The 18,912-nt window shown below is 40.1% G+C and overlaps 1 protein-coding gene and 1 long non-coding RNA gene across 2 annotated transcripts; one reads left to right on the top strand and one right to left on the bottom strand.

Moving 5' to 3' along the window:
• Positions 1-1,182: 1,182 nt before the first annotated feature.
• Positions 1,183-3,649, bottom strand: LOC107198297. Its single transcript, XR_001518910.2, has 2 exons — positions 2,673-3,649; positions 1,183-2,002 (listed from the first exon to the last, which is right to left on the bottom strand). It is a non-coding gene; the product is annotated as an uncharacterized LOC107198297 (long non-coding RNA).
• Positions 2,384-18,323, top strand: ALDH7A1 (aldehyde dehydrogenase 7 family member A1). Its single transcript, XM_015615204.3, has 18 exons — positions 2,384-2,587; positions 2,692-2,745; positions 3,657-3,722; positions 5,343-5,423; positions 7,683-7,806; positions 8,439-8,571; positions 9,179-9,223; positions 9,555-9,632; positions 10,517-10,614; positions 11,627-11,668; positions 13,284-13,378; positions 14,211-14,295; positions 14,572-14,678; positions 15,365-15,481; positions 15,937-16,034; positions 16,196-16,269; positions 16,977-17,052; positions 17,823-18,323. Exons 1-18 carry the CDS (start codon positions 2,408-2,410, stop codon positions 17,875-17,877), a joined length of 1,608 nt encoding a protein of 535 aa, XP_015470690.1. The 5' UTR covers positions 2,384-2,407; the 3' UTR covers positions 17,878-18,323.
• Positions 18,324-18,912: the final 589 nt, after the last annotated feature.

The raw sequence follows: 18,912 nt of genomic DNA, 5'->3' as shown, positions 1-18,912 counted from the left end.
CTAAAACTCTGACTAATAAAGATTAAAAATATCAAGCTCAGGATGCCCATGATGAACAAATAAAATCCCCCTATGTACTGTAGTGTGATACAGGGCTTCTCCTCCCACTCCCACCTCCATGTATCTGGCTGTTGCACAACGTTTTTCTGTCCTGCAAACTCCCCTGTGATTAGCCTTGCTCTGTCTTTGTGGGAAAGAGCACAGATTGTGTCTGTTCTTTCTTTCAGACCCTGGCCTGAATTCACACCCCAAGTTTGTGCTTGCAACTTCTGAAGACATACCTAGATTTAGATGTGGACCTGGACTGGACACAGCAGGAAGAAATAAAGCTTGGGCCCACACTAAGGTTAAATGTAGGTCCAAGCACCTGTTCACTGCAGTGGATGGTTAATAGCGATGTGACTCACATGGTTAGCCCCGCATCATGATCACTGGCAACTTGCAGACAAGCTGGCCCAGGTCCCTCCAGAAAGGACTTTTGCACCACCTATGACAGTGATATTTTCATCTGCTTGGATGCTCTAGAGCAAAAGCTATGAGCAGAGTCAAGTCAGGCACAGTGCCAGGGTTTCAGATTTTCTCTGTGGCTCAACCAGTAGCTACTGTACCAATAGTTGTGTGCAGCTGTTGGTAGAGGAACTGCCTGCTTATGGGGATGAGAAGGAACTGTGGAACAGAAACTCAGTTTCAAAAAGGTGGCAATGTTTTCTTTCTGCAGACCTTCACCTTTTTTGGCTTTATATATCTTTACATGATCAAACAGGTGGTTAACAACCACATAGCTGCAACCCACTTTTTTGCTAGAACACAATGCATGGGTTGCATTCTGCAGAAAGAAAACATTGCCACCTTTTTGATACAAGTTTTATTGTATCCAAATATGTTTTCCAAGTAAAAGAGACAATTTGATCATGCATGCAGCAAAGCCAAAGGCAAAGCCAGCTCTTGAACCTTGACAAGACTATTTTTTTACTGCTAATCTGTTTACATCATCCAAAAATATTTCTTGTTTGACAAAATTACTTGGAAAACCATTTCTTAAAGAGAAAAATATTTTTTATAATTAATGTAATTCACTTTAAGTTAAAGTGTGCAGCTGTGGAAAACCAAAAAACAAATAATGGCACTCTTGAGAGCAGTGGCATTTCTCTTCTATCCTGTAAGTATGTGCTGAGACAGTTAGATTTTAGTATCAGGGTTTATTCCTCATTGGTTTGTCATTGAGAAAATATTGCATGCCTGAAAACAAACAATACTTCATGATCACAGTGAGTCATCTAAACTTCCAAAGCCACTTAAGTGCAATTACACTAAAAATATGGGATAGATACTGCTTCCATTTTGCAAGGTGAGTGCACATCAAGTAATTTAGTCCTGCATATGGAAAACAAAAATGTTGCAACTTCACAAACACTGGCATGTAGATAAAGTGGCTGGCTCAGAAGCCAAAGATACTGAGATTTTTAACTGAGATTCAAGCACAGTATTGGAGAATGGAAAGAATTGTGCATGCTCCTATGTATTACTATTTGTTGCATAAGGATAGCTAATGTTTTTTCCCTTGTTTTGATGCCCCCTGCTCTTATTTTCTGCAGCAATTAGAAACACCTGACTTGGGGATTCCTCTGCTCCTGCAGTTCTTGAAGGGCATATGGAATCACACAGAATCACAGAATGGATCGTGTTGGAAGGGAGCACAGCGGGTCATCTGGTCCAACCTGACTGTTTAAGTGGGGTCATCCCAGGGCACATGGCACAGATTTGCATCCAGATGGTTGTTGAGTATCTCCAGTGAGAGAGACTCCACACTCTCTCTGGGCAATCTGTTCCAGCGCTTAGCCACCCGCACAGTAAATTCTTCCTCATGTTCAAGCGGAACTTCTCATTCACCGGTTTCTGCTTGTTGCCTTTCGTTGCTTGGCACCGCTCACCAGAGCCTGGCTCTGTCCTCTTGCCACCCTCCACTCAGATGGACATGGATGAGGTCCCATCTCAGGCATCCCTTTTCCAAAAGAAGTAGAGTGTGGGTAGATATCGGACAGCACACGGGCTGCGCTGCCAGCGCAGGGCGGGGGAGGCAGGCTCAGCGGCGCTCGGGCAGGCCGGATCAGCAGGGCCCGGTGGAGGGGGCTGGTCAGGACGGGTCAGTGGGGCTCGATCAGGCAGGGCCAAGGGGGGCCCAGTCAAGGGGGCCCGCCCAGGGGGAACATGCCAGGGGGAGAAGCGGCCAGGGGAGGAAGCGGCCGGGGGGGAACCGGCCAGGGGGAACCGGTCGGCCCAGGCCGGCCAGCTGGGCCAGGGCCAAGCGGGGGGGGGCGGGGGGCGCGGGCGCGGGGCCGCCAATGGCCGCGGGCGGGCGGGGCGCGGCCGCCATTGCCCCGTCCCCCCGCGCTGGCGGCCGCCGGCCATGCTGGGGCTCCGCCGCGCCTTCGCTGCGCTGTTGCCGCTGCCGCGGGCAGGGTCACCGCCGGCCGCCGCCATGTCCACGCTGCTGATCAGCCAGGAGCGCTACGCGTGGCTGCGGGAGCTGGGGCTGCAGGAGGAGAACCCGGGCGTGTACAACGGGCGCTGGGGCGGCCGCGGGCAGGTGCGGGAGGCGCGGGGCCGGGGGGGGACGGCGGGGCCTCGGGGGTCGCGGCCCCTCCGCCGGATGAAGGGGCCCTGCCGCTCACCGCTCCCGTCCTGCTCTAGGTGGTGACCACGTACTGCCCCGCCAACAACGAGCCCATCGCCAGCGTCCGGCAGGTGAGCGCGGCCCGGGGCAGCAGCGGCGCGACGGGGACGGGGCGGGAGGAGCTGTGCGGGCCCGTCCACCGGAGCGAGGCGTCCTGGGAAGTTGGTTTGGGCGCTGCCCCACCCGCGACCTGGGCGGCGATGGGCACGAATCTCCCGATACCACGTCAGGGTCCCTGGGATGTTGAGTCCGGGCGGCCGCTGGCGCCTGGCCGCCGTCGTAGCCGGGGTCTGCTGCTGGCAGTATGCCCGCGGCTTTCTTGGGAAGAAAAATAGTCTGTTTGCCTTCTTTTATTTATTTTTTTTTTACTTATTGTCTCTCCAGCTGTCTGCCTCGCACTCTTGCAAGGATTATTGGGAAGAGCAAGGGTTTCTCCCTTTTCTTTTGGTTTTGGGGGAGTTGCAGAATAGGGGAGATTGTGCCAATTTAATAGGGATGAGTGGCCTGGGAGGAAGTAGAGCAGTGTGACATTTAAGTAGTAAATCTGTGTAAGTTTTTACTATAGGCATAGCACTGTTGTACTAATCTACTCCTTTTGTGCATTATGACCCAACTAGCCCTTGATGTCCAGTGAGGCTGATGGAGTAGGACATATTTATATATGTGTGTGTATGTATATATGCAAACATATATAAGACCGTTATTCTATATGGAGCTTCCTTTAACACCTGAATGAAGACTTCTGCTTGTGTTTTCTGTTTTGTTTTTTAAATTTAGGCAGCACATGTGTTTTTCATTGACAGTGGCTTCAGGCAGCTTATCGTATTGGGACCAAATTGTGTCAGGATACAAGCATCCTGTAAAAGTGGTATCCTGTAGTGCAACTACTCTTTATAAATATATCTTGAGTTGGATGCAGAAGCTTTTTTGTTGAATTTCTTTTGGGGATTTGATTTTCCTAACTTTGTGCTTCTTCATGTAGGGTAATTTGGAGGATTATGAAGAAACAGTAAAGAAGGCTAAAGAGGCATGGAAGGTCTGGGTTGATGTAAGTTAATGGGGACTTCTCTTTTATTACAGATCTCTGGCAGAGACAGGCTATTAAATTCCCCCGTAAGGTGGAGGTGTAAAAATGTGTTCACAATGTGTGTGGTGCACTAAGGCAACAATCTGCAGTGGAGACCTCAAGGAACAAACCCACATAGTTAGTGTGTGATACCACTGGCGTACAAAGATGAGGACATTGACCTGTGGGATATGTTTGTTTTGAAAACCCTGGCAGGTTAACCAAGGCTTGTGCTTGTGAGTGGTTGCCAGCAGGTCTGGTGAAGTTCAGAAACTTTTTAGCAAGTAGCCTATCCCTGCTCATGTTTCACTTCCCGTTGCCCCCTGTTTCCTCTGTGGAAAGAGGGAGAACTCTGTGGAATATCTGGATGTATAATTTCTGTTGATCATCTTGTTCTCGTGGTGTGAGGAAGACTTCTGGTTATAAACATGGGGGTTTTTTATTCACGCGCTGTCTTGGTATTTCACAGAACAGCTGTGCTCAAAAACTTTAGTATTGTGTTGTATATAATAGCTAAGCTATTTTTCCTTAGCAAGCTCTAGTTCTACATGCAGCTGTACCAGCCAGCACCCATTCTGCTGCTGATGGCTTTGCAGGCTTGGTTCTTGTTTTTCCTTTGCTACCTGTTTTTCCTTTGGTAGAATATGAAACCTGGATTTCAAAAGGTCATGTGCACTCTGTGTTTTAGCCAGCAAAGTAGTTTACCTTGTCTGAAGGCAGCAAAGTTTAGGATGAACAAAACAGCTTCCTCAGGATAAGTTAGTATGTGTTCTTTTGTTATGACTTCTGGGTATAATGTTGGTGACTCATAACATGTTTGGAAATAATCTGAAAGCCATCCAACAGATAAAGAATCAACACATCAAATGTTTCTTGAAGATTTTTTCTCAAAGCTATTTGTTATTATTTTGTGAATTTTGTTATTTGTAATGAGCTTACTTGAAAGATATTGCCTGTAGAGGGATATGCTTGCATGGTTTATGCTTGTCTACTCAGTCTTCTTGTTACAGAGAGCTGCTGTTTTAGACCTGTAAATCCTATTGCATATGGTTTGCAAACTGATCTTGGCTGTTGATTATTGTTTACTATACTGATACCACGTTAGAAAATAATATTAAGAGTTGGTGTATGAGCTTAATATTTTCATGATTGAGGTTTCTATGTGTCTTAATTTCTGCTATCAAAGTAAATGTCATATTTGGAAGAAAGTTTGAAAGTGTGGTACTAAGTGCACTTCAAGGTGCAGAAACCAGTTAAGTACACTTTTATGAAAAATGCTTGTTTCTTGAGGTGCAGCTGATTGTTTGGTTGTGTTATGGGTGATGTAGTTGAACAGAGTTAACAATCTGAATATTCAGTGAAACTAAAGTTTTGAACAGACAAAATGTGTGCAGTATGGTCAGTCTCTGAGGCAGGAAGTAGCTTCTTGTGAAGTAGTGTGCATGATAAAAATGAACAAGTAACAGTGTCTTGGGAAGATAAAAAAAAAAAGCACAGCAATCAGTGATTGCTTACCACAAGGACAGAAAACTAGCAGTGTATATACAGCAGGAGTTACAGATTTTCAATCTCACATAGATTCTTCTGTTTTGTTTTGACTAGATCCCTGCACCTAAACGTGGAGAAATAGTGCGACAGATTGGTGATGCCCTGAGACAAAAAATCAAAGTTCTGGGAAGCTTGGTAAGGTATTTTCAGAAGTAGCTTGCATTTCTTGGTGGGGAATGAAGGCGAAATGTGTGTAAAAACTGATTATTTTTAGTAATACTAACAGTTTTCTCTGCAGTACTAAACTTGGTAATTGTTAAATAGTTGTTGTTAGTTCTCTTAGCTTGCCTAATTAAGTTTTAATTTTGAAAAGAAGGAAAAAATAAAGAAACGTATTATGGCATAGAAAGGGCATGAAGCTGTGTCAGCTGAGAGTTTGGCTACTTGTTATGAAAAGGTTCTGCACCCAGAGGGTGTTTGGGCACTGAACAGGCTCCCCAGGGAAGCGGTCACAGCACCAACCCTGACAGAGTTCAAGAGGTGTTTGGGCCATGCTTTCAGGCACATGGTGTGGATCCTAGGGATGGAGCTGGACTTGATGATCCCTGTGGGTCCCTTTGAGCTCAGGATATTCTATGATTCCAATTTATAATAGGAAAATAAAAATTATTATGGGCCTTTCTGGGATGAGTGATAGAACTGTTGCCCTGCTATTTCCCCTCCTGCCTGTCAGATAGGGCACTTCCTTAATACTAAATGTATCCTGAAAAAGACCTTCCTCTAATACAGAGCTTTTAACCTTGAGCTCTTTATGGTGATCTGCAGGATTTTGCCAAGTGATATGTGGAAATATGAGGCTTCAGAAGTTGAGGTGGCCTTAATGAGATGATCTTGCAGTGCTGTGCAGGATATAAAGGCTGAAGGACCACTCCTTTAAAACTCTTGCTGGTTGCTAGGGAAGAAAAGGAGATGAGTGGGGAACTTCCACTTTCTTTTTACAGGGCTTTCCTGTGTGTGCTGCTGTTCAGAAACAGCTGTCAGTGAATAACTCCATGTGTAGTCAAGCCCATATTGTTAACCTTCCAAACTTTGTTCTGCTGTTTCCCTTGATGTTGTCTCCTCAGCACAGTTTCTGTGGTGGAATTAGAGTGCTAACATACCTCTGTATTCAAAAACAGTAGAGCTTTCCTGATGAGCGTGGACAGACGGAAGTTTGTTCTATATTCCTTGACCAAAACTTGTGTCTTTCTTGCCACATTTTCTTAGTTTTCCCAAACAGATGTATGTTCAGCTCTGCTAGGATTGAGGATGAATTTCAGGATGAAAGAAGTGCAGTAGGTATTCAGATTTTAGGACTTTGCCTGGCTTTAGGATATGTAAGAAGGAACTGTATAGAAACTCATTTTTCTCATATGCTGTAGGAAATTTCCAGCCTCATCTTGCCATGCCCTGGTGAAGTATCCAGGTATTTCTACTGCACTTATAGACCCACTGCTGTGTTTCTTAGTACATATGTCTGATGCCACTCTGTTTTTGGTTACAGATAGGGGCTGTTCCATCTGTCTTGAGATGACCACAGGCATCATAGAAATGCAGTTAGTCATCTTTCTTAACTTTCACATGGAGAGAAAAATCCTGTGGAAATCCTTTGAACCTGATACTTCATTCAACAGCCTTTTTAAAGTATAATCATCAGTGTAGAGTGGTAGGTGATATCTGCTTGAAGGCCACACCTAGCTATCAGAGCATGACTACAAAACTGAGTGGAGATAAGTAGATGATTTCTCAGTTCCTAAATTTTGAAATTTTCTCACTTCTGGATGAAGATATCTTCCAATATCAGCTTATTCTCACTGATATATTTCAACTGAGTAAATCTAACATATTTTTAAGAGAAGGATGTAGTTTAAGATCAACTTCAGAAAAAAAAATGATAAATTGATCCTAAACATCCCAGGTTACTAAAATACTAAACATGTATAAGAATTTTCAGCAGTGTCTGTAAATGAAATCTCTCAAATGTGCTTTGAGATGCTGTAAAATGAGTAGTTTGCTTATGAAAAATGTAAGTCGCTGTTTTCTTTTGCTGGAGTAAAGTAATCCCTCTTTTCCAGCTTGTACAATGTGGTCAAGCCTGCTGATGTAAATCCAAGGTTTTGTTCATCTAAGTGTATGACCCTCATTAGTGTTGGACATTCCTTCAGTATGTTTTTTTTTAAATTTTTCTCCATTAACTTCCTTTTCTAATTTATTCCTGTTGTATTGGGATATGACCCTTGTTGTTTCTTTAAGTTCTGAATAACTGGGGAAGAGGTGAATCTCCTCTAATGAAAAAAAATGTGTGTTAAAATCTTACGTGGTGAGTAGACACACCCAACATTAGGGGGAGACAAAATATATTTAGGATCCAAGGAATTTTGTAAAAAAGTTTTGTCCTATTCTGAATTTTTTCAGGTCTCTTTGGAAATGGGAAAGATTTTTGTCGAGGGTGTTGGGGAAGTGCAGGAGTATGTTGATGTCTGTGACTATGCTGTTGGTTTGTCCCGAATGATTGGTGGACCTATTTTGCCTTCAGAAAGTAAGTATGTGTTATTTTTTTGGTTTTCTTTGTTGGTTGGTTTGGGGTTTTTGGGGGTTGTTTTTTTGGGTTTTGTTTTATTTTGTTTTGTTTTTCTTTAAAGAAATGAAGATATGGAGGTGTAATTTAAATATACTGTCTTGTGGTGCAGCAAGATCTCTGTTCTGTATGTTATTTAGGGAGCTCTAGGAATAGATGTGATGGGCAGTAGTGCCAGCTATTGAAGTATCTAATGAAATGACAGATAAGCAAGTCATTTCATCTGTTTTCTCTGAAGCATTAGGTTCTTTGATTTCTTTACTGAGGAAAGGTGGTAAAGTAAGTAAAAAGTTTGGAAGTGTACTTAGAGAGGAGAGACCTCTTTGCCAGTTATCGATTACCACAAGTCATCGTTATGTTAACTGAATAGCTAAAATAATAACAGTTTATGTTCTCGGATCAGCTTTTTGCACAGTCTAGCTAACCTTGATCCAGGTAAGCTGCAGAGCACAAATAATAAAGCTCTTAGCAAGCTAATGCTGTGGTAGTCTGAAGAGTGATGCTAGGTGTCTTGCTTACATATCTTCCCTTTTTAAAAATACCCCAGACATTAAATGGATGAAAACTGCATTATGCTGTGGCTTTGTTTTCAGGACCTGGCCATGCCCTTATAGAGCAGTGGAATCCTGTTGGGCTAGTAGGAGTCATCACAGCCTTCAACTTCCCTGTGGCAGTTTATGGGTGGAACAGCGCAATTGCAATGATCTGTGGAAACGTTTGCCTCTGGTAAGATCTACTTATCTGCTCTGCTAACAGTATTTTTAAATTAGAAAGCTATTAACTGAGAGGCATTAAATTGCTATTTAGTGTCAGGTGTTCCTGGATATTTGATTTTGTCTAATGTAGGCTTGCATTCTCTTTATTTTTAGGTCTGTTTGTTGAGAGAGCTTTTTTTAATTTTGTGGTGGCTTCTTTTTGAGGTACTAAAGTACAGATGCACTTAGGACTTAGCCAAATGGCCTGTAAAAAAATAACCCAGGGAGAGGGCTTTCAGCAGTAGTAGTTATTATATTCAGAGTTGGTACAGCTAAGATTAAAGATCTAAATAAGTAGTTCTACTTTCTCTCCTGTCTCTTGCTTTGCTTTCATCTACCTCTTTCACTCTAAAGTCTGGCCTAGCCCACGTCCAGATGGATTTCAGTAGAATTTGCTTTGAATGCTCAGCTGCAGAAGGAAATGGCTGAGTTCCTGTCTTAATTTGTACCTGATAACCAAAGTGTGCTGTAGGTCAGAGACCCTAAAAATTTTCCGAATTATTTGCTTATTTGAATTATTTCTTATTCTTAAAGAATTGAAAAGAATAAGAAGATAATGTATTTTTTTTTCTTTCTAGGAAGGGTGCTCCTACAACATCCCTTGTTAGTGTTGCTGTTACAAAGTGAGTTCTGTTTTCTTTGATACTTGTCTCAATAAAAGGGAGAATTTCTCCAAAGAAAAAAATTTATAGTGATACTTCCCTTAGGTTTATTGTTACTTTATATTAGCATTTTAAGTACTTTTTGTGCATTACCAATAACACTTATTTTAAAATGCTAAATAAAAGTCGGCCCCTTAAAATAGGTAATTACTAAGTCTTGTAGATAGTGTATTAACTCCTGAGAACAATTACCCCAAACCACTACTACCCAAAACCCCCAGACAATCCTAATGGTTCATTCCCTATTTTCACCTTTCAGAAATCTCTAACATTTGTACATCTTTGATTCCAGGATAATTGCCAAAGTCTTGGAGGATAACAAATTGCCAGGAGCAATCTGCTCTCTGGTTTGTGGTGGAGCAGACATTGGGTGGGTAACTTTTCTTGGGTTTTGTGAACCTTTATAAAAGGTAAAGAATATTCATTGAGGTACTTCTTGTAAAGTTATTCTAGTCTCTAGGAGTTCCCAGTACATGCACATGTTGCCATGATTTTTATCAATTCATCTGAAACTCTGGCCCTGCACTAAATGTAATACATATATAATACATATGTAATAATACTTGCTGTTTTGAGATCAGCTGCAAAGAAAGAACTTGTCTGATATTTAATGAAGAGACATGACTAAGTTTATATTCCACTTCTGTATATGCTTACACCCAAAGAATACAGCTAATGTTTGGTTCCTGGTACCATGGTCTTAAGAGTTTTCAATGTATAGTGCATTAGACTTCTAGATTAGTTGTGAAGGAGAATCATTCCCCTTTTCCATGCTTGTGCAGGACCCTGCACTTGCTCATAGATGTATACCTGTGCTTGGAAGCTGCACAATCCAAATCACTTTGTTTGATTTTTACAATGAGGAAATCCCCGGTACAAATGTATATTCAAATAGATCTTTTGAGTATTTTAAGAGAAGGCAAAACATATGGCAAGCATTAAAAATGTCACAGATTTGCATATTTTCTTATGGATCATAACAATTGGAGCTGATCTCACAATATACTTTAGACTGAATTTCAGTGTTACTATAGATGATACTTTTTTGGCCTGAAAAGGTGGATGGAAACAGCCTTGTTCCTCTTTTCTGGCTAAGAAGCTTTCCTGCCATTAGCTTGGTCACCTGATGTTTCAAAGAAGTGGCTCTGGCTTTAAAGACCTCCCTGGCTGAAGCTGATGTATGTGAAAGGTGCAAGCTGCTTTTCTGTCCGCCTGTCTTTTGTTGAGCACAGTGCTTTGTGTCCCATTGTGCAGGACAGCAATGGCAAGAGATGAGAGGATGGACCTCTTGTCCTTCACTGGCAGCACAAAAGTGGGCAAGCAAGTAGCACTTATGGTTCAGGAGAGATTTGGTGAGTGTATGGGTTCTTCTCTGTTTTTTTCCATGTTTGGTGAAGGTAGTGGTGCTCCATAAGATTTTAAAATAACAGTTTGTTTCAGCTGTGCTACCTATTTTTTTGTTTTGTTTTTTTGTTTTGTTTTTGTCTTGGATAAATGGGGGTTTGAAACTGCTCGTAGATACATATGGCATTTGTCAGTTAGTTCTGTTACAATTCAGATCTTTTTTCCAGGTTTTCCACAATTCCATAGCCCTGCAGAGCTACAGGGGAGAGGTGTGGTGGTGTCCATTAGTGTTTAATTGTATGGAAATTGTTAGGGTGAACAACCAGGGCTTATGGTCTTTTGGAAATTTGAATAGAATTCATGAATACACTCCCTCTCACGTTTTACTGCTGATAAATATAGTAGAAAAGTGATCATTTTTGAGGTACTGTTCTGTTGCAAATATTTAAAAGTGTACAGGCAAGAATCTCAGCTGCTGGATTTTAAGGTCTAATAAACAGCGCCTTACAAAGATGTTTTTTTGGTTTCATACATTTGTTCATACAAGTGTAAAAAAGCCCCCCAGAAACAGAACAGATAGTAAATATTCACCCAGATACAGGTTGTGATTTTTTTGCCCCAGACTGTAGATAAATAGTTGCCAGGGAAATGAACAAGATTCATTTAAATTCAAGTTAAATTTCGTGTGCATTTTGAACTTTATTCTTTATCTATGTCATACTATTTATTCTGCAACTTTTTCCTGTTTCCATCTTTTTCTTTGCTATTTTTTTGCCTATCTTCATAAACTTTTCTGTGCCATAACTGCTTGCAGGTGTCTTCACAACATGTGATTGATGTAGTATTTGGTGTAATTTTCTGCTTTGGCTAGAGTAATTAATTGACTGTGATTTCTAAAACATTTTGTTTACCCATAAAATGCATTTCATGAAGCTTAGCTCTCGTTAGAGGTAACCTCACTGACTGAGGTTCAGTGAATACATGTGTGCATGGCATAACTTATTTTGTGTTTTTCATTAGGTCGAAGCCTGCTGGAATTGGGAGGAAACAATGCCATTATTGGTAATATGCACTGTAGAAATTTAGTTCTGTAGATGATATTTGGAAGTTAGTACGCAAATACTCATAGCTAATTGTCCCTTTTCTCCTGTTTCTTTTGTTGGTTTGTTTTTTCCCCCCACACTGGGCTTTTAAAAGTATATATAGTTTGTATAGAATAATAGAATGTTGCAGGGTTTTTCTGTGTTTGGTATTGTGCAGGGAGCAGTGTTGTAAGATAAAAAGTGAGAGTCCAAGGTCTTTTAAGTAATCAGTGATGAGGAGGAGAGTAGAATGAGAGAAGCAGAAAGCTTCAATATAATGGGTTGTGGACAATGCTAAACTAAGTTTGATTTCAGGATAGTTTTAGGTATAAAATCACTAAGGTTGGAAAAGACCTTGAAGATTTGCATTAACTCTTAACCCAGCACCAGCATACACACCACTAAACCATGTCCCTAAGTGCCACATCTTCATACCTTCTGGATATTTCCATGGATAGTGACCCCACCATTTCCCTGGGAAGCCTGTTTGAATGCCTGACTGCACTTTTTTTATGTAATCTCATGAACACTACACTTTTAGCATTTTAGAGTATGAGTACCTGTGTATGAAGTTTAAGATACTTATGATACTTGAAAGAAAAGCATGCAGGTATTTATTTCAGTAGCACATTTTGTAGATTTAAGTACCTTAGGGTATGATCCAGTTCCTAGATAAACAGCATAAATACTATACAGCTGAGCAACATGGTGGAAAGAATATATAAGCTAAATAAATACCTAAATTGCTGTCCTGTTCTGTTGTTTCCTTTTGTTTCACCTTTCACATATTCTGGACAAATGTGCTTATTTACATATGATCTTTTGAAGTATAAACATGATGCTACATCATCTACTCTTGAAAATCATATTTCAGCAGGTCCTTCTTTTTTCCTGTGTTGCTTTGTAGCCAGTAGTATAAACTTGTTTTATGCTTTGAAAATTGTTTCTTTTTTAATGTTAACATCCTGCTTTTTCTGGATTTGACTTTGAATGGTCACATAATCATTGTTTGATTGACTTTTTCCTAAACTTAGTAATAGTTTTGGATGCTTAAGAGACCTTTGTGGGGTCTCAAAGGATCCTCTAAGCTGAGGGGATCCTTTGAGCTTTATAAAATATCTCATTGTCTTCTAGCCAGATTAATTTGTTCAGTTCATTTGTTCAGCTCATTTTATGTTACTGTACATCTGTGTGTTTTAGCTATGCTTTTTGCAAGGCCACTTGGATACACTTTATGATTGCTACTTTATGCTGATAAACTTCTGAGTAAAAGATGGACAAGGTGGAGAAATGGCAAGAAATTGCTTGTAGTTTCTTGAATTAAAAGAAAGCTGAAATTATTGCAAACTTCATTGCAAAAGGCTCTGTTCAGTAGTTCAAACCTATAATTTTGTCCAATTGCATGTGTCTAATTCCAGCTGCAGAGAAATAGTAGGAATTTCAAGGTGTTTCCCTGTATCTTACCATGATGTGCTAGTGCAACTGTTCCTAATATTTCTTGACTAGCCTGAAGTTTCTAATATTGTTTGGCATCTTAAGTCTTGTGAACTGCCTGTTTACTTCAGTAACATCCTTGTGGTTTAATTTTTTTTTAGTGTTTGAAGATGCAGATCTGAACCTGGTCATCCCATCTGCTCTATTTGCTGCTGTGGGAACAGCAGGTCAGAGGTGCACAACTGCTAGAAGGCTGGTGAGTAAATATGTATTGTCTGGTTTGAGTAACTCTGAATTTTAACTTAATTCCAAATTGGCTCAGAAGACTCCTAACAATTCCTAATATTGTGAAGAGCAACAAATTATATTTGAAACATATTTTTATTTTGTCAAAAATATGTGTGGTGGGAAAATAAGAACATAGTTTCATTCCAGTGTATTTCTAGCTCTAAACAGTTTCTTTGTATGTAATTCTAAATATGCTATAAGTTGGGAAAATAGTACTTGGCCAAGTTCTGTATTTCTGTTTTCATTGCCAGAGCTTTGCGTGTGACTGCTATAGATTTTGGTGCAGTGTTTATGTTGCAGCAAAGCAAGGGTGTCTGTGTTACCTATTTTATTATTAATTCTTAACCAGTCATTTTCAACAAGTTCAGCAGTATAGTCTGTATAGTCTTGTCAGAGTTGGGTTGATTCAGTAAATATTAGGCAAAATGGATGTGGGTTAATTGATTTGAGTGTATTGAATGGGCAGTGGTTCCTCAAACTGTAGCAATAAAATTTCTTGAGTTTTTGTTCTAGAACACTAAACTGAAATGTTTACAGAACACATTGGTTCTGAGATGGGGTAAAATTTAAACAGATTTTTGTTTCTTGGCTTGTTTCAGAACTTTATTCAGAAGGTTTTACATCTTCATTTTGTGATGTTGGTGCTGTTTTGGAGGCTTCTGTCTCTTTCTAATATTGGGATTTGCTGAATATGCACAACACTATTTCCATTCTTCATTCACCCCCCTTCAAAGTGCAGTAGGACTTCAGGAATAGTTACATAGGCTGTGCTGTCTTATAACTTTCTTACCACATTTTAGTTTCTCCATGAAAGCATCCATGATGAGGTGGTGACAAAGCTGGCCAAGGCCTATGCCCAGGTCCGCATTGGAGATCCATGGGATCGTAAGTAGCTATTTCCAACTCATGGGTTTAGCTGTTGGTTTCTTTCTGTTTAAATTCAGAAGCAACTATAGATCCAAAGTATCAAATTTTAGCAATTTACCAGGGGGTGGAAATAGCTGGTTTCACTTAGAATACAAGCTCTGAAAGGAAGATGAAGAATCTGGCTAATACTTCTCATCCTGGACAGACTGAACAGTTAGTCCCTAGATGATTATTTTCAAACATACACAGTTTTGATGAAATTATGCTTCTGAAACTTTTTTTTTTTTTTTTTAGCTGACACTCTGTATGGGCCTCTTCATACCAAAGAAGCAGTGAAAATGTTCCTTGATGCAGTAGAACAAGCGAAACAACAAGGTGGCTCTGTGGTCTGTGGTGGAAAGGTGAGTTAAATTTATTTTCCCTGCTATAGTTTGTTCTCTAGGACAAAAATACGGTAACATGATGGCTTAGGTCAAGCTTGTACCTCAGCTTGTCCTGTCAGCCACTACAGAATGTTAGTTTGGTTTGATTGAGAATGTTTGAATTGGAATCCTGTCTTCAGAGTAAAGGCAATTCTACTTTGAAGCTACTCTTGCTCCACACCCCAATTGAAAGTGAAAGTGAAAATAAAAACAGCAATGTAAATGGTGAATGTCAAACTTGTAAAAAAGGAAAATTGCAGTTGTGTCCCTCACAATATCTAACTTGAGGAAATACTGGAGATTCAAGACAGCCACTTATACATCTTCATCATACAGGATGTTTAATTCTCCTTGACTTATCATTCTGGGACTTCTTGTCTTTCATTAGCAACTTCTTTATACCTTTAAAATTCTAAGTAGCGTACAAGTAGGAGAAAAGAAGTTTCAGCTGCCAGACTTCACAATTTGATTACATCCTTAGCAGACATAACTTATGCTTCTGTGTTTTAAATACTTAAGTAAAATTTAAGTTACTCAGACTACCTCCCCTTCTGCCTCTGATTTCTCAGCTGTAGTAATCAGACCATAAAGGATTTCTTTCCTACACTAATACTAAGCTGGATGCTGAGTGGAACTTAATTGGCTATTTTTTATTTATTTTGAAGGTTATAAATCGCCCTGGAAACTATGTTGAACCAACCATTGTGGCTGGCCTTCCTCATAATGCGCCTATTGTCCACACTGAGACGTTTGCCCCCATATTATATGTGCTGAAATTTAAGGTAAAATAACACTGGGGAAACAGGTGTCAAGGATGGTAACAGTAGAATCACGAGGCAGATCTCAGACGTGTGTCATAACCATGCAGTTGTCCCAGCGCTTCAGTGAAGAAGTGAAGAGTGGTAGCTCTTGTTCTGCGCTGTGAGATAGCTGCTGTTCACCTCACTGTGTAGCTGCATTTGTGTGAAGAGCACTGGAGTCACGATGAGAATCTGTACAGGAGCAGATTTCTATTGTTAGTGTTCATTGTTGATGCTGTTCATATCTGCTCAAAAGCAGACTGTGTGTTGTGCAGCAGTGCGGGTATTCTGACGTAGTCTGGGTGTGTTTGGCCAGTGCCATTCTGTACATTTGCGTTATGGTGTATGTGGTCTTTCGGTTTTTTCTCACAGAGCTTCTTTGTAACTACTTTGCATTGGATAGTCATGGCTTAACCATTGATACATGCTTCTTCTAGGAGGAAGAGGAGGTTTTTGCCTGGAATAATGAAGTAAAACAGGGTCTTTCCAGCAGTATCTTCACCAAGGACTTGGGAAGGATTTTCCGCTGGCTTGGGTATAATTTCCATTATTTTTATACTTTCCTGAGGAACGTAAGATCAGTCTTCTATGTCTTTTGTAAATCTGTGCATAAAGCTAGTTGAGTATTTTACAGTGTGCATTTTAGGGAGGGAGCCTTTCCTGATCCTAAGGAGGAATTGTGCCTTATCTTTGTAGGCCAAAAGGATCTGACTGTGGCATTGTGAATGTTAACATCCCAACCAGTGGAGCTGAGATTGGAGGTGCTTTTGGTATGTTACCTGTGCCTCTTTAAGGTTTTAATCAGTCCATTTAAATGCTAAGAAAACAGTTAAGTTAATTTTGAATCGTACTGCTTTAGCAGAAAACAGATACTGACTAGCAGTAGTTAGATTTAAATTTTAAAAAATACCTGTATTTGGTTTTTAAAAATTCCATGTGTTATTTCCTTCTCCTCCCCTCCATCAAAGCAATGTAACTCAGAGATACATTCTGGCGGTGTTTAAAGATATGCCAAATGGAAAACTGTATAAAAGTTTTAATTAAAACAATCCTGAGCAATTCTGTGTATATTGACATGTAGTATTTTTGTGAGAAAAATCTTTAAATAAAATTTTTTTGCCTTTATTTTTCTTTTTTGTATATATTTAAGGAAGTGAGGGGGTGGAAGAAGGATTATTCTTACCATTTAAACAGTATAAGAGCCAGCACATTCTTGTACACTTGTCTTAAGACAAAATGTTTTTAAAACCAGGCCCTCTCATGCCATGATGAGACTTTGAATTCCAGGGAGATAATTTTTTGAATCAAGCATGAGGAGAGAGCTACCTGTATGTGTTGTATGGGGTGTTAATTTAGCTCAGATATAGGACAAGGGAAAGGAGTTTTCCTATGTATTTTTATAAAAATGTCTTACCTCCTGGAATTAGTCTAGATTCCCATGTCCAAAAATAGGTTTTAATTTATGTTTTTACTACAGGTGGTGAAAAGCACACTGGTGGGGGAAGAGAATCTGGAAGTGATTCATGGAAACTTTATATGAGACGGTCTACTTGGTAAGAGACCAAATAAATTTAAATTATTTATGAACTTCCAAAAGTTCAAAACATCTAAGTCTTTGACTACAAGGTTTCTATCTTTACTGAATGGACGATAACATCTGTAAGTGTAATTGCTTTTTCTTCACATTAATAGTAGAAGATTTGAAAGGTTTATATAAAGACAATTTCTTAACTTTCCAAAGAGAAAAAAAAAAAAAAAAAAAGGCAATTTTGGGGTTTCCCCTGTCCCCTTTTGATTGATTTTAAATTCATCTGAAAAATGACTGAAACTTATCAGGAAATACACTGAGTTGCAACCACAGACAGGAGACCATGAGGGCACTACTATTACCTCTGGTAGGTGATTCAGCTGTGTGTTGGTTCTCTCCCCACAAATCTCCTGACAGCCCATAGTGGATGACCATTAGTATCCTCTGCTGACTTCCATAGCCTTTATCTGTGCTGTCCTTGCTTTCCATGCAAGGTCTTACAAACATGAGAAATCCCACCTTGATTTTTCTATGTGGACATTCTTCTAGTACGAGATTAAGTAAAGAGAAGTAAGATTCTCCAAAAAGGAAGAGATGAAGGAAGATGTGGTCTTTTCCTGTATATGGTTACTGTATTGAAATCTGGAGTAAAGTTAGGTCATAATTTTCAGGAGGCAAACTGCTTTAGAGAAGTCTTTTGTTCAGATGTGACAGGAATCAGAAGCTTGTACAGAGAAGTGAACTGCATAATCTTAGTGATTAAGTCTGGTCTCTAAATTCTTGTTTCTCTTTCAGTACAATCAACTACAGCAAAGATTTGCCCTTGGCTCAAGGAATCAAGTTTCAGTAACAGCCTTATGAATGAATAGCTGTGCTATGAACCGTCCTAGTATTTCAGAATCAAGCAGCTCCTAAGCATCATGGGGATAAAAATCAATTATATGAAACAAATTCTGTCAGAAATTCAGCTACTCTTAAATTGCTTCACTTTCTATGTATGTATTTACTAATTTAGTATTCAAATGAGAAGTCTGTGGCTTTTGGGAAGGGGGGAAGGTGACTAAAACTAACCCCCTTGGGATCAGGTGGCCTGGATAACCTGTTGCCTTAACACTGTATTTCAGTACCAACACTGCCTCTGTCCCCTCCTCACCTTTTGCTGATATTTCCAGCTATGATGTCTGTGTTTCAAACTGTGTGCCAAGTTTTCTGCAGGTAACTGGTGCTGTAGGGGTATTTAGGCTGCAGTACAGGGCTATTTTTAAATTAATAAATAAAGGTACATTTTGTGAAATATCTTGGGTTTCTCTTGTTTTATTCACTGTTTTTGAGCAGGAATATTCAGTGGACTCTCCATTTTCACACACTGAGCTGCTGGCTGGGAGAAGAATCACTGGGCTGAAAGCACTGCTTTAGTTTTCCTGCCTCTCCTTCAGAAAGACTTTCAGCACAGATGTTGTGAGATAGAGGTCTACTGTTGCGTCTTGGTATCTCCTTTTGAAGGGGTTACAGCCAATTCAGGTGGTCACAGCTCTTGTGATATCCTACAACTAAACCAGCTGGAGATGAGAACTGAAAATGCAGCCAGATGAAATACTTTTTTGGGAAAGGCATATTGTTTATTTGTGTTTTATCTCAAATGAGGGTTTATTTTGGCCACTGGAGACTACAGGCAGCAAGAGCTCATTTAAGAGTCTTGCTCAGGCCTCATGATGAGAAAAGACACAGTGCTATTAGCCTGATTTTTAGCTTTCCACAGGGATTTCTGAGGTCCTCAATAAATTGTTTCTGGGGATTTCTTTTCTCATCAATGTCATATACCAAATTTCCACAATCTCTGAAGATGGCAGAACTATTCTTTATGGGCTCCGATTCTAGGAGTCTG

This window comes from Parus major, chromosome Z, assembly GCF_001522545.3.
Source record: "Parus major isolate Abel chromosome Z, Parus_major1.1, whole genome shotgun sequence".
NCBI classification, from domain to species: Eukaryota; Metazoa; Chordata; class Aves; order Passeriformes; family Paridae; genus Parus; species Parus major.
The sequence above is the reverse complement of the archived record's forward strand: the minus strand, read 5'-3'. Positions and strand labels throughout refer to the sequence as shown.

Coding starts and splice junctions, on each gene's coding strand:
- ALDH7A1 (XM_015615204.3), top strand. CDS start 2,408: ATGCTGGGGCTCCGCCGCGCCTTCGCTGCGCTGTTGCCGCTGCCGCGG. Junction 2,588..2,691: donor GCTGGGGCGGCCGCGGGCAG/GTGCGGGAGGCG, acceptor GTCCTGCTCTAG/GTGGTGACCACGTACTGCCC. Junction 11,669..13,283: donor AGGAAACAATGCCATTATTG/GTAATATGCACT, acceptor ATTTTTTTTTAG/TGTTTGAAGATGCAGATCTG.